Here is a 16,385-nt window from a genome sequence, read left to right on the forward strand (position 1 = left end):
ACACAAACACAAAATTCAAGCTTTCGCAACAAACTGTTGCCTCATCAGGAAAGAGGGAAGGAGAGGGAAAGACGAAAGGATGTGGGTTTTAAGGGAGAGGGTAAGGAGTCTTTCCAATCCCGGGAGCGGAAAGACTTACCTTAGGGGGAAAAAAGAACGGGTATACACTCGCGCACACACACACATATCCATCCACACATATACAGACACAAGCAGACATATTTAAAGACAAAGAGTTGTGGCAGAGATGTCAGTCGAGGCAGAAGTGCAGAGGCAAAGATGTTGTTGAATGACAGGTGAGGTATGAGTGGCGGCAACTTGAAATTAGCGGAGATTGAGGCCTGGTGGATAACGGGAAGAGAGGATATATTGAAGAGCAAGTTCCCATCTCCGGAGTTCGGATATTTTGGTGTTGGTGGGAAGTATCCAGATAACCCGGATGGTGTAACACTGTGCCAAGATGTGCTGGCCGTGCACCAAGGCATGTTTAGCCACAGGGTGATCCTCATTACCAACAAACACTGTCTGCCTGTGTCCATTCATGCGAATGGACAGTTTGTTGCTGGTCATTCCCACATAGAATGCATCACAGTGTAGGCAGGTCAGTTGGTAAATCACATGGGTGCTTTCACATGTGGCTCTGCCTTTGATCGTGTACACCTTCCGGGTTACAGGACTGGAGTAGGTGGTGGTGGGAGGGTGCATGGGACAGGTATACACCTCAGTGTATTGTCTTTGACAACTTCTTTTCATAATTAAATGAAACATTTCACTTCATTAAACGCTCTCCAGTAAGAGAGGGTAATGGGTTTTCAAATAAACTTTTCAGGCAGTGTCGCACAATCTTAACACTTCACCAACAAAGTATTATTTCCATTTTTCATAGTTTCCTTTAGTTTCATTCTTAATAGTAGTACTGAACTGTATATTTGTGGCTTCCTATAATATTTTAAAAACAGAGCAGTCATTCCTTATTTTATGTTGAAATTTGTATCCTTATCACGCCTGATTTTTCTGAAAATACTTTTTGATGATATAGGAAATTAAATAATTTCAGTTTTTCCTATGCAGACAGATTATCACTCTCTCTCACCCTTTCAATAATAGCTTCCTGTGCATCCATATCCTAATTATGGATGATGCCCAGTTCTTCATTATTTCCTATCTCTTCTACTAAATTAATACTTTCACTATTTTCTGTTATACTTTTGATAAAATATTGGTTTCCCTTAAATAAATACTTGCTCCAGATTTAGGATCAGGTAATCAAACTGTTTGTAGTTCAGTATAGCATAGTATTTTCCCAACCAGTCTAATCCTAATAGTAATGGTACATTCATATTTTGGATTACTAAAGAACTTTGAGTAAATTCTCTGTTCCCTACAAGTTTACCCCTGTATCCAGTTATACACACCATTGTAATTTCATATACTGGTAATACCAGACAAATCATTTTTTTTAACTCTCACCTCCTGAGTCCAAAATCCTCCCCATCCAGTAAGTGGTACTTCATAAGTCAAGGTACCCTTATGGGTTTCACTTGAGACGCCCTATTATATGTCTGATTTTCCTCTACCGATTCCTCCCTGAAAGAACATTCTTGTTCTTGGACCTTCTTTTTTTTTCTTCTAGTGGCCTCTCAGTCCGGTGCACTCCATAAGACCTGAGTGTTTTTTTCTGGATGCTCTGCAATAACTGTGCCTGTGGTATGAGTCTCTTCTAGCCTTTTGTTGTGGTTATCTTATGTCTTCCAAATGCAAAAACTATCGGGACACCAATTATAAATTATTCCTGAAAGGAACTTGCATACAAAGTGAAATCATGCTGAAATGCAACTATCTAATCCAAAATACATACAGAAGAAATTATGTGTGTTTGCATCAGCTGATGGTCTAGTGAAACAAGGCTTATCGCGGCATTTGTGGGGACGGTGACAGGACCGCTTCAGAAAATGGTTTAGTTTTCATCACTAGGTCAGCAATATGTATGCCAGCGTAGCCAGACATGAACAGAACAGAAATGTATATCTTTTTTCTTTACAATTAAAAATAATGGACATAGGTAATCAGAAGAAAGTGGCGATATCTTTTCATAGTCGCTGGTTCTTGGCTACAGTTGTTGCTCTGATCGGCACAGCGATTGTCCTCTCCAGCAAAGTACATTCAGCCATAGTGCTCCGATGTCTGATGAGTCTAAATGAAACTTAAAAATACACGCTTTGTAATTATTTCATAAAATCATGATGTCACAAAAATCTCTTTAATTACTTTTTAAAAGAAATGAATATCCAGACATTGCTCAGCAGTGTTCACAAAAAGTCTTTTACGTTACACAGTGTATGTGTAATAAAGTGTAGCTCATAGCATTTTTAAGTTTGTAATTTCCAGAAAGAAAAAAAAAATTATTGGTGCTTTTATCTGAATGTTATCCGCATTTTACAGACACACTTGCATTTTACAGACACAAAAACCATTCTGTACATACTGTTAAGTTTGCATTTTTGCAGAGTTTCTGTTCGACCAACTCGCAAGACAAAGGAAGCAGCTGCTATATACATGGAATTATTGGGAAAGAAATTAGCCACACCGGATCAGGAAGTAGATGAGGATTCTCTCTCAATAGATAGTTTTCCAGAGCTGCCAAATTCAAGGAGAATTGGTAAGTAGCCACTTTCAGACAGACTGAGGTATACTCAAATAATTTTGTGCGGCCTTTTTCCAAACATTTGATCGGAGATACCATGTTTCTCTCAATTGTGTGTGAATTTTGTTGAGATTTCAGTTGCTGTATGGTGCAGTTGTAATACAAAAGTTTTAATATGGAGCCGCATTTGTTCTGCTTGGAAAAAATAAATTTAATTATACAAACTGTATCACCGCACACATTAAACCTTCTTAAAATGTCTCAAGCATCTTCTAGTTAAGAGAAATTAGCCCTGGACAACCATGAGAGAATTTGTAATCCCATAGAAACTTACGAACATAACCCAAATATGCACAGAAGATGCCATCTTTAGGATCAAAATTAAAATTCTCATTTCAGATGGATTTAATATGTGGTCTATCAGCATATTTATCCATTCTAGCATTTAAAAAGGGATCCAACTCATCAGACAACTCAGCACAAAATTTTAAAACATTCCAATATTGATTTACATGACAGTTTTTTTTTTTTTTTTTTTTTTAAGATAATGAAAGATAAATTATATCTCTTGCATAGCAGTTGACCAAAGTCCTCAGAGGAACTGGTTTGCAATTAATGCCAGAAAAACTTTTTTTTTTCTGATCTGTGCTCCCAAAGATAATGATGATTTGAATCTTGAATGTATAAATTGCTCCATCTTAGAGCTGTCTTCGGTATAGCAAATAATTTAACAGATTAAATCAAAATTTGAAATCAGAATGCATATATATTACACTTTGTTAGATATCTTAAAGAGCAGAAATATCTGTAGGAAAACTGTAATATGTAGCAGCAAAATCAGTTATAAAACTAGTTGTAACATACACATGTGAAACCCAAACACTGCCAAAGAAAGATGAGAGACCTTTAGTATACAAGGTGTGGCTAGAAAAAAACCGGACTAGTACTGGTGAAACAATAAAACGAATGCAATAAGGCTGAAAGTCGTGTGGCCTGTCACGTGACTCTCGCTCCGCCTACTGCTCGAGTTTCATCTGCCTCCTGCACTCAGTCTGCCCGTGGCGTCTGTTTTAAGTAGTTGACGTTTTGTCTGTGCGTCGGAAAATGTTGAGTGTACAGAAAGAACAGCGTGTTAACATCAAATTTTGTTTCAAACTAGGAAAATCTGCAAGTGAAACGTTTGTAATGTTACAACAAATGTACGCCGATGATTGTTTATCGCGAACACAAGTGTTTGAGTGGTTTAAACGATTTAAAGATGGCCGCGAAGACACCAGTGATGACACTCGCACTGGCAGACCATTGTCAGCAAAAACTGATGCAAACATTGAAAAAATCGGTAAACTTGTTCGACACTTTCCTTGTCAACTCCTGTTAACTCAGACACTGCTCTGATTGTTAAACGGCGATCTTGTCGAACAAGTTTACCGATTTTTTCAATGTTTGCATCAGTTTTTGCTGACAATGGTCTGCCAGTGCGAGTGTCATCACTGGTGTCTTCGCGGCCATCTTTAAATCGTTTAAACCACTCAAACACTTGTGTTCGCGATAAACAATCATCGCCGTACACTTGTTGTAACATTACAAACGTTTCACTTGCAGATTTTCCTAGTTTGAAACAAAATTTGATGTTAACACGCTGTTCTTTCTGTACACTCAACATTTTCCGACGCACAGACAAAACGTCAACTACTTAAAACAGACGCCACGGGCAGACTGAGTGCAGGAGGCAGATGAAACTCGAGCAGTAGGCGGAGCGAGAGTCATGTGACAGGCCACGCGACTTTCAGCCTTATTGCATTCGTTTTATTGTTTCACCAGTACTAGTCCGGTTTTTTTCTAGCCACACCTCGTATGTGAGAGGACAACACTACGTAAAATTTTTGGAGCAATGAGGGATCATGTCAGTATGTGGCGGATAAGAATTAATGCTTCAATAATGATTATATATCAGTAGTAACACATTTGTGTTCCTAACTGTTCCTGCACTGTTGAAATCTCTGTACTCACTCAAAAGAGGCTTTTACATATTTGTACATACTCCAGAATCCACTGTACAGGGCATGCCAGAGGGTGCTTTGTACCAACATTAGTGATTTTTCTATCCTATTCCATTCGCGTTTTAAGGGAGGGGAAGAATGATTGTCTGTATGTACCTGTACACATCCTAGTCTCTCTTCTCTTAATGTCATGACTCCTACATGAGATATGTGATGGTGGCAACATAATGGTCACACAATCTTTAACTAATACAGTTCTTGCAGAACTTTGTCAACATTCTTCTCATGATTTCAACAGAAATTCCCCCAGCATCTTTGCTACTCTGACGTTTGGGCTACACTGTTCTGTTATGATAACATTCCACATGGGAAAAATATATTTGTGTGTGTGTTTGTGTTGGTTTGTGTGTCTATCGACCTGCCAGCGCTTTCGTTCGGTAAGTCACATCATCTTTTTTTTTATATATATATATATATATATATATATATATATATACACCAAACAAAAGCGCTGGCAGGTCGATAGACACACAAACAAACACAAATATACACACAAAATTCAAGCTTTCGCAACAAACTGTTGCCTCATCAGGAAAGAGGGAAGGAGAGGGAAAGGGAAAGACGAAAGGATGTGGGTTTTAAGGGAGAGGGTAAGGAGTCATTCCAATCCCGGGAGCGGAAAGACTTACCTTAGGGGGAAAAAAGGACAGGTATACACTCGCGCACACACACACACATATCCATCCACACATACAGACACAAGCAGACATATTCCACGTGGAATGTTTCCCTCTGTTATATATAAAACAGAGGGAAACATTCCACGTGGAAAAAATATATCTAAAAAGAAAGAAAGTGATGAGACTTACCAAACAAAAGCGCTGGCAGGTCGATAGACACACAAACAAACACAAACATACACACAAAATTCTAGCTTTCGCAACAAACGGTTGCTTCGTCAGGAAAGAGGGAAGGAGAGGGAAAGATGAAAGGAAGTGGGTTTTAAGGGAGAGGGTAAGGAGTCATTCCAATCCCGGGAGCGGAAAGACTTACCTTAGGGGGAAAAAAGGACGGGTATACACTCGCACACACACACATATCCATCCGCATATATGGTATATGCGGATGGATATGTGTGTGTGTGCGAGTGTATACCCGTCCTTTTTTCCTCCTAAGGTAAGTCTTTCCGCTCCCGGGATTGGAATGACTCCTTACCCTCTCCCTTAAAACTCACTTCCTTTCATCTTTCCCTCTCCTTCCCTCTTTCCTGACGAAGCAACCGTTTGTTGCGAAAGCTAGAATTTTGTGTGTATGTTTGTGTTTGTTTGTGTGTCTATCGACCTGCCAGCGCTTTTGTTTGGTAAGTCTCATCACTTTCTATATATATATATATATATATATATATATATATATATATATATATATATATATATATATATCTGTGTGTGTGTGTGTGTATTCATTCATTTTCTGCTGTGATGCCTATTTGATGACAACTTTTAAACATTGGAGGAGTATCCTAGAACTGGTCACAGTAGTGGCTTGTATGATGTTTCAGGTACAGATTACTGTGCTTTCTTGAAACCCTTGCAACATATCTGACATCTCCTTTCACCTTCGATAATACTGCATGTTCCATTTCATATTGCTCGCATATTGTGTGCTCCAGAGGTTCACCATCAATTTTGTAGTGGAATTTTGGCAGGTTTTTCTCTGTTTGTTATAGATATTGTCTTGCATTTAAAATGAGCTGTTGAAGTTTTGTCCCAAGGCTTTCTGAATTATTTACAATCATCCATTGACAATACTTCCCTGACAAGAGCATCATCTGAAAACTATTTTGTAGTGTTGCTGATCCTATCTGGTACATAATTAATATTATGAAAAGGTTAGCTGCTACTCACCATGTAGTGGAAATCACACACACATGCAGAGAGAGAGAGAGAGAGAGAGAGAACTAACACACACATGACCACAGTCTGGCTGCAAGCAGCAGCACGTGATAGGAAAAGCAATCTGAGCAGTGGGGGTAAGGAGGAGGCTGGGGCAGGAAGGGGAAGGGATAGCAGTGTAGGGGTGGTGCACAGTAAAATGCTGCCTCTGGGAGCATCAGGAACAAGATGGGGAGAGGATAGGGCAGCTAGGTGAAGGCGGAAGGAGGGGGGGGGGGCGAAAAGGAGAGAAGTAAAAAGACTGGTGAAATAGACAAATGCATAGTGCTGGAATGGGAACAGAGAAGGGGATAGGTAGGTGAAGGACAACGAGTAACAAAGGTTGAGGCCAGGAGGGTTATGGAAACATAGGATATATTGCAGGGAGAGTTCCCACATGCGCAGTTTAGAAAAGCTGGTGTTTGTGGGGAGGATCCAGAATTTAAGGAGGTATTCTTTCATACACTTCTTACAAGAGACTATTCAGTTTTGAGAGCTGAGTGCTTCTCAATGTTGTCTTGCAAACCTATGTGAATTGGAAGTGGGGACAGGCCAAAGGCCTTGTGGATAAGTGGAGATTGTGATACAACATGTCTTGTTTGGACAGTGACATAATAAATCAGACGGCTCTGCATGAGACTATGATACCAATATACTATAATGTCATATCGTAGGACATATTTTAAACTTCAAAATATTAGGAACACTGTAGAAATATGAGGTTTTGTGTGAAGGAATTTATTGTTTTTGGATGAGAACAGTCCTATAGTAAATCATGTGTAGAAACAAAATACCACAAATGAAACAAGTAAATTTCGTTATGAGAATTCCATACATTACCAAAAAATTTATATCTCTGCATAGCTTGACCGACAACTACAGTACAGAGTCACTTATTAATTAAAAATAACTTAACTATATTTACCTGAGTATAAGCAACCCCTTTTTTTCCAAGAGGCTTCTTGAGAAAAATTTATTTTTAACATATTTTGACTAATTAAAGTTACAAATTTTTATTGACATAAATATCTGCTTAAAAAGTTAACATTATACCTAGTCTAAATTTATGCCATTTATTAGTTCTGTACGTTTTGATAAAACAAGGAGAAATAAAATAAAAAGAAATGGTTTAGGTTAACTTGTGATTCTGAAGTTGTGGCTACCATGGAACCTGAGAACTCAGCTGTTCTTATCCAAGCATATCGTCTGCCTGCTGCTCTCTCATTGGCTGTGTAGAACTAACAGCTGACACTCCCCATTTTGTTCCCATCGTACTGTATGTCTTGGTGAATGTTGACAAAATTCTAGCACAAAACACACAAGTATGTCCTGGGCCCCTATCTAGACTTTTACCATCTCCTGCAGAAATGAATATTATTTTGGAGTACTTCCCAATTTTAAATTCAAATTCAACTACAAAAGGATTCAGGCAAATTGCAGTTAATTTTCCTTGTTATTTCACCTGGATGTCACCATCATGTTCTAAAGCTGATTAAAAACTGGTAATGTTTTTACTCAGTATTCTAAAATGTGACCAGCAATCAAATTTCTCATTTGTAACCGACTTCGTAAATTGTTACAGTCTCTCATAATCAAATAAAATATTGATCCGGGTTCAGAATCAAATAATGTTTTTTGAAGGACAACATTTCCACTTTTGAAAGTTACCTTCATTTAAAAAGCAGCGTAGTATTTGTGTATGGTATCCATACATGTATGAGAACTTTCATTGCTTCTTTGTTCAAATACAACAACAGTTTGTAAGGTGATAGAATTCAGTGCTATTTCTTCGTGTCTTTCACAAAATGTCAAATTTTAAGCAGGGCAATAGATTGTTGTAGTGGCTAGTTCGTTGTTTCTCGCATATCTGTTGCACTGGTGCCTTGTGAGTCAAATGTCACTTGGTTGTTCAAATGACATATTGGGAAATCTTGAATGTATTCAAAAGCAAGTATTGTATGTCCAGCCCTGCCCTTCTGAATTCTTCAAAATAAATCAGCAGGTGGCCTCAATATCCAAAGCTTCATCCGTAAATGAAAGATGGTCCCCATATACCCTATTAAATGATGTGAACCTGTTAACATCAGCGGCAGTAGTTTGATCTGCAGATATAAGACGGCCTTCTGTTTTTTGAATTAAGAGTTTGGGCAAAAATCTTGTCTAAAAATCGAGTAAATATGGTAACTGGATCGAGTATCATAAGAGTAGTTCTGTACCTTGAATGGAGGCAATGATAATACAGAGAGAAACGAAAAAGAAATTATCATAAATAAATCAAACCCTGTATTGCAAGTTGGAGAATACTGTTCACAACTATTACTTAATGTGTGCATCAGGATAAATTGAAATGGTTATCACTGATGACATTATACTTCCTCGAGGTGAAAGGATCATCAGATTAATATTTCCTTCAGTCAGTTTCGGAATAGTGGAAAGCACTCTAGGATTTTCAGTATCAAAACTCCTGCTGTCTTTCACATCATCAGTACAACCAGATGCAATACTTGAATTTAGAAATGGTGCCTTGTCACAGCCAGTGTCATTTATCATCCTTTTTCTGTCCCAGCTCGAGCTCTGTCACTAATTACCTCACCATTGACGAGATATTAAACTCTGATCTTCCTTACCCTCTTTCTGATTGCAGTTTCACATAATACTATTCAGTTTTCTTCCATTGAATCCACAATTTATTAGCAGAAGGATTGTTCCTTATCATTTTAAAATGAATGTGATGCAGAAATATTTGTTTTGAAGATAAAGCACAATGACTTTACTATTCTGCAATAGTCACAATAACTTTACTACTGTAAATATATTTTTTTCTTTTTTTCCCAGAGCAACAAGAAAATGAAATAAAGGCAAAAGCTGTGAAGACCCTAAAGACTATCAGTAAGAGCAGTTCACCTTTACGTTCTAGACAAACGAAAGTGGAGGCTCCCAACAAGACAGAAAAGAAAGGTGCAGATGACGAGAATCTCAAGGGAAAGGATACAAAGAAGGTAAAAACTCCTAGTGCAAAACCAAAGTTGGCCGTGAAGAAAGAGGAAACGCTGGGAAAGGAAAAAGTTCCAGAAGAAAGACGAAAGCTTCTAGCGAGGCGGAAAGTTGAAAATGAGAAGCAAGGAAGTAAGTGTAGTGTAAAAAATAAAACTGATGCCAAAGTTCCCACAGATTCTTCAAAAGAATCAAAGGAAGTGGTTCATTCACCTGGATTGAAGGCAAAGGTGAAGTTACAAGCAACTCAGGAAAAAAAGAAATGTGAGACTTCATCGAGTACCAAAACACAGATCACAACTAAAGAAAAGCGTACACCTAAAGAACAGGAAGGTGATGATGGTGGCATGAAACAACCTCAAGTTCCTCGTCGAAGCCTACGAGCACCCATGAAAGATCCTGTATCTACCATTTCTGAATCATCCGAGAGTACTACCTGTGAGTCAGCTGCTTCTAAAAATCTTAGAAATAAGGATTCATCTCCTTCCTCACCCAGTAGAGCACTACGTAAGCCTAGAGCTCTCGAAAGTGCTCTGGATGATAAATTTAGTGACTCTGATGAAGAACCATTGGGTAAAATAGCTTTAAAAAATGCTGCAGTTAAGGCACTAAATATTTCAAATAAAGATACCCAAAATTCTTCTACAGGGAAGGCAAACAAAGTGGATGTAAAAAGTAAAATAGAAGCTGTTGTAACAGAAAAGGATAAAAATGTACCTAAGAAAAGCAAAGAACATAATTCGAAAATCACATCTTCCAATTCACGAGAACCGAGGAAAACATTTGATTCTGCTCAAAAGTCTTCAAAATTAAAGTTGGATAAAGTGCAGGAAACTCGCGCAAGGAATGTAGTGGATTTATCTAAAAAGGTAAAGAAGAGCAATGATATGAAACAGGTGACAAAAGATGCAAGAAGACCAAAAAACGAAGAGAATACAAAAAATGAGGAAGGCAAGCCTCAGCCCACTGTTGCTAAAGAAAACACTAGGAAGAAACCTGTGTTATCTGGGAGTACAGGCACGCCAGTTACAAGTGGTCAGTTGAAGTCAAATAAGAAAGGTCAGAGTAGTGAACAGTGTGCTGAGGCCTCTGAAGCGGACGACGACTCTGGAGGCAATAAAAAAAAACTTCTAATTGAGGAAGTGTGTGCTAACACAGTTTCTAATGAAACAAAAGAAAATACAACTGAGAAGAACAGCAGAAATTCTGTTGATAGTGAGACAGTTTTTTCAAAAAATAAAGAAGTGAATGATGCGAAATGTGATACTGCCAGTCCAGTTGTGTTATCTAGTGAACAAAAGACTAAAGAAAAAGATAATTTAGACAAGGAAGAGAGTAAATGTGTTCTAGAAGGGAATGAAAAGAAATGTTCAAATGATCTCAAGGACACTAGCAAAAAAATCTTTCAAAAAAAAACAGCTCTTGATAAAGAAATAGTGAAGAAACATAGCAGGTCGAAAGATGTTTTAAAGGCATCACCCAAGAAAAAGGTGTGTAATATTGATAAAACTCACAACACAAGTGAATTACCTTGCTCCCCTACTCCAGAAACAGAGTCACAGAAAAAAATGTCAAAGATAGAGTTGAGCCGGAGGTCCAGTTCCTCATGGACTGAATCTGAAATGGAAATTCAAAGAAGGTTGAGTCTGGTCTCACTCAAAGAATCAGACACAGAGTCCGAGGATGCAGACAGCCCAAAACAGGAGGGGGTGTCAGGCAAGAGACGAAGATCTTCCGGATCACAAAAAGATACTCAAAAGTTTGTTAATAGTTTTGCTATTGTGGAAAAGAGACATTCTAGTATCAGAACAAATTCATGGTTGTTTTCTGAAAAGCGGATTGAATCAGTTCGTAGTGATGGGGACAGACTCAGGAGAGGAATGTTGGAAGAAAAACAAAATACGAAGGAGGAGGTGTTTTCTTCAAGGAAAGCTGCCTCTTTTCACACTGAAAATAAATTTAGTTCCTTTAGCTCAGGAAGTGCAGCTTTTGGAAGGAAGCACATTCTGACCCAAGGCACATTTTCTTCTCTGCGTCATCCTGACAGTAGTATTACGAGTAGTGTCTTTGGACCACACTTAAGAGTGCCAAAACCCATTCCAATTCTTTCAAAATCTTTTGGTTTTAGTATTCCAGTCAACACACAAGTGGAGGTGCCATACCTAAAGACAGCCACAAATGGAACTGAGGCAGGCCTTTTCTCAAAACGTAATCCTCAAAATGACATCCAATTTAAAATGTTATCGAGTTCATCGACAGATGACTACGAAATGGAGAGGAAATGTGTACCTGGTATTATGATGTCAGCTATACCAACTTCTGTGAACAGTAAGAAAGCTGCTGCAGAGAGAATGTTGAACATGGAGAGACCATTTGAAAGGAAGTTGTCTGTTTCAAGTGATTCGTCATTTCAGAACGATGAGGACACTGCTGCCCATAAAACAGTGCCTGAAATCCAAGAGAAAGCCCATGGAGACTTGTTCGTGGGGGCTTCTGCAGTACTTGATAGAAATTGCAGCATACCAACTGGACACCACAGTAACGGTGCTAGCGAAAAGGATGTATCCGCAGCATTTACGATAGAGAAAGATGGTGAAGGGAGAGAGAGCTTATTGTTTCAAAATGAGAGCAGTGCTGATAAGAAGAATGCTGTATTGTCAAAAAGTGTAGAAAATCTCGCAGAAACTCAGAGCATGTTAAGCATTTCATCCAGTAGGGAGTCAGTAAAAGACATTCAGAAACTGTTAGGCTTTTTATCATCTCCAGAATCAGAGATACCACCTCAGCAACGCTATCCTACTGTGCCATACAGCTGTCAGGGACTGAGTGAGCTGGACGTACCCAATCGTGTGAATAAAAGTTTGCTTCAGGTCACAGAAATGCAGGAGAGTCAAAGAAAAGAAAAAAGTAAAATGGTTTCTCCAAAAGGAAGTGAAATGGATTCCAGGAAACTGAAACCTCAGTTTAAAACTTTTGAAGATATTGCAAAAGGTAATTGTGCTGAGAGATCTGTTGATGGTAATGCTGTTATCAATAAAGATGTCGTAACTGGAAAAGAAATGGAAATAAGGCTCAATGAAGAGCATCCGGTGGCAACACCTCCAGCAGAACTACCAGATTTTGATATCCCTCACGATATGAGGAATACTAAGAGTAAAACCAAAGTTAACATGTCAACGGAGAGAATTGAGAAGTGGCTCAATGAAAGTTATAGTGATAACATTGAACACAAAAGAGATTGTTCAGTGTTTACAACAAATGTGTGCAAGTGCTCCTCTTCAGCTGATGAAGATGATTATTTCAATGACAAACTTGTGATAGACAGTGAATATTCTTGTAGTGAAGTTGAAGATAACACACCAAAAATGTGTGATTCAGTATTCTCAAAAGTGGAACAGGACTCATACAAGACGGAAGTTGGCAATAGGAGTACTGCTGGAACTGTTCGAGCTACTTCATCGGGAAAGGGTGGCTATAAATTAAATGTGCAGAACAAAGTTTCACCTCTTCGTGAGAAAGTAGCTGTTGAACCACCTGGTGAGAGGACACCTTCAAACTTGAATTTTGTTTTCAACACATCAGCATCACAAATAATTAATGTTGAAGTGGTTGAATCTCCTCCAACAAAGAAAGTGCCAGCAGAAGACCCTGTCTCAAAAAAAGGCAGCACTGAAACAAGAAAAGAATACGAAACCCACAAAAGTAAGCCCATAATGCAAGAGAAAGTGACACCAGTCACTGCTAGTGGTTCTGCTGCCAATCACAATATATTGAACCAGTCAAAAAATGTGGGTACTTATTCATCTAATGCAAACAGGGCAGAAAAACCCTCCAGCTTTGCCAAAACCAAAAAAGTCAAAATTGCAGGTAAAGTGTCTACCCCAATGAAGAGTCCAGGACACAAAATCCAGCCATCTCCAGAAAAAAAGTCCATATTCCAGCAGCGAAGGTCCTTCTCACATAAAGTTAAAGCGAGGAAAGAGCTTGTACCGAGTGCAAATGCCTTTTCACCCGAAAATGAAAGTAGTGTGTACGCATTTGAATCAGATTCTGAGCTCCCTCCTCTTAGCACACCTTTCAGAAGAAACACTCGTGACAGTAGAACGTCGAGCACTACTACATCAAAATCTGAGGAGGATTTAACAAAACTGGGAGAAACTGATATACCGTCACCTCCTACAGCCACAGTACAACCACTGTCTATGCCGCCCCCTGTCAAATCAGTACCACAAGCCGATCCTGGAAAATCTCCAGAGAACACGGAGGTACCTCAGGATAAAGCAGCGGGGATCGGGTGTGCAAAAACTGTAAGCGGTACGGTCAGTTCTACAGTCTCTCGTACAGTTGAAGAATCTAATCAGCCAGTACCGGCTACCAAGGAACATACACCTCATCTGAATAAAGAGGTCAGTGGCATATTGTTACGATCTGGCACAGATCCCAACTCACCTGTAACATTGTTGGTTCTCCCAGCACAAAAGCCTACTGAATATGTTGCACTGATCCCAAGTGTTGCGAATCCCTCAGAGTGCCATGTGTCTGCATTGCAAGGTAACAATGTTTCTGTTGTCAATGTTTCTAGCAGTTTGGCTGGTGGACAATTCAGCACAGCACCGGTGAGGGCACCTACGAAGATATTACTAAGCCCAGCAAGAACGGCCACTCAGAAAGATCCACACACAACATGTTTGTACTTGGCACCCTCCGATAAGACACCAGTCCTTGCATGTCCAGTCTACAGTGAAGAACACGGTACTGTGCAAGCGAGCAATGTAAACACAGTGAGGGACAACAGCTTTCCTGCCACCAGTACCAGTGTGCCGCCTATCAAACACCCCAGCAAAATACTTCTCAGCCCAACTCATGTCCCTCTCCTCCTGTTAACAAAAGATGCAGGGGCTCAGAATGTGATTGGTGAGCAGAGCGCACCTCTGGTCGATATGTCTGAAGTTGAAAAGCTGAAAACTGTGGTATCTGAACAGAAAACTGAAAACAGTGTTTCCAGTCGTGTTGTTTCAGACTGTATTGCACCAACAGACTGCTCAAGAGAGTTACATAAAAATGTTTCAGATGTTCCAAATATATCTGTCAATAATCCTAATGTCCCTGAAATGCCTAAAGTACTTCCACAAACAAGAAATATTCCAGAGAAACCAGTGCTAATTGTTGAAAATATAAATGTCACTGAAGCACCAGCTATAAATACCAAGGCATTTGACATTACTACAATAATGCCATCTGTTGCAGAAAAATTAAGCGGGACAGATTTGCCATTGTCGGCAACTGAAAAAGAATTGTCTCTGGATGGAGGTGGGTTAGGTGTCGCAAGAGAAGCACTAAAAAGTGCATTAGGAAAGGTATGTCCCAGTCCTGATGCTAATGAAACTGGTTTTGAAATTCAAAATGTATCCCTAGAAGGCTCTGTAAGCGAAAATATCATATCTGCTGATAAAGAGGATATGCAGAGAAGTGTAGAGAATTGTGTCATCGGTGATAAGAATGAGCCTTGCTCCATGTCACAAGTAACAGAGAAGAACTTTGAACACTGCGACACGCCAGTTCAACAACCTGAGGCTGAACCACAGAATTTAAATAATTCGTCTCACTACAGTACTGAAGAGAGAGCAGACACTAATTCACTGGTCCAGAACACACTTATTGCTGAATCTCCACCTGCAGTTGCTCCTGTTTGTACTGGGGCATCAGAGAAGTCCTCAGTAACAGAGAAGGAGAATGTTCCTACCAAAGTGAGAAATTTCCCATTGGAAGAAATCTGTGCACCATATTCGCCCAAACCGAATAACACAGAAATTTTAGATAGGTCAGTGTCCAAATCAGTTTTGGAATCAAGCTGCCAGAGAGATTTCTTGGCTCCTTGTAAGACTGACGCTGCCTCGGGAATGGACGAAACAAGCAAAGAATGCCAGTCTTTACCGAATGTGTTTGAAGGGAACACTACAGGGCAACTTGTGAGAGACCCTCATCCCGAAAAACTTTATGTTCATGCTTCTAGCCAATTGTCTGTGACTGATGAGCGGACTATTTCACTTGCCCTGCCAGACAAATCTCAGCAGCAACTTGAAAAGTCAGCATGTGTCCAGGTAGACATATTAAATGAAAGCTTTGTCCCTGGTCAGAAGACCAGTACATCGATAGCCGTACAGGTGAATCTAGACTCTGATCCAGATACTGGGCCTCCCGAACCAGAACCACCTCAGCGCAGCATGGAGATTTCCACTCAGACAGAGGGAGGCGACGATGACGAAGATGATGAAGAAGGCCATCTCTTTTACATTCCCTTACAGTCGTCACCTGGTTCATGCCATGGTTCCTCCTCACAGATGATACAGGGTGTAGCAGTGAAATTGGGGACTGAAGGTCCCACAGGGCCAAACCAGCGTGTCATCATGCGAGCCAAGCTTGTGACGAAACCACCAAACTTCAGCCGCTCATCTGCTTCTGCACAAGATTCTGCTCTTGCTAGGAGGTAAGTTGATTTTTCTTGCTACTGGCATTTGAAGCACATCTCCAAAGAGCAGTCACTAGTTAGGAATAAGATTACATTTGTCACATACCGCAGAGAGGAGTCTCTGGGTCGTGGAAGGAAGTCAATGACACACATTTCAATTTTTTTTACTACAGTGAAAGGATTAAAGATATGAAATATTATCAGTATTAATTACATAAAATGTAAAACATTAAGAAATAGTGTTACATATTTTCGATGTATAAATGCTGATCGAAGCGACGAATGAAAATTTGTGCTAAGGCCGCAATTCGAACCCAGGTCTCCTACTCAATAAACAGATGCAGTGA

At 39.5% G+C, this 16,385-nt stretch overlaps 1 protein-coding gene across 1 annotated transcript in view; it reads left to right on the plus strand.

The window, feature by feature from the left end:
* The window catches only part of LOC126260636 (uncharacterized), a 206,337-nt gene that overhangs the window by 60,377 nt on the left and 129,575 nt on the right, over positions 1–16,385 (plus strand). Inside the window, exons 10-11 of the mRNA XM_049957973.1 lie at positions 2,508–2,659; positions 9,411–16,056. Of these exons, the coding sequence (XP_049813930.1) occupies positions 2,508–2,659; positions 9,411–16,056 (6,798 nt within the window). The remainder of the gene's footprint in view (positions 1–2,507; positions 2,660–9,410; positions 16,057–16,385) is intronic.

The sequence above is a fragment of the Schistocerca nitens genome, chromosome 5 (assembly GCF_023898315.1).
Source record: "Schistocerca nitens isolate TAMUIC-IGC-003100 chromosome 5, iqSchNite1.1, whole genome shotgun sequence".
In the NCBI taxonomy this organism is placed as follows: Eukaryota; Metazoa; Arthropoda; class Insecta; order Orthoptera; family Acrididae; genus Schistocerca; species Schistocerca nitens.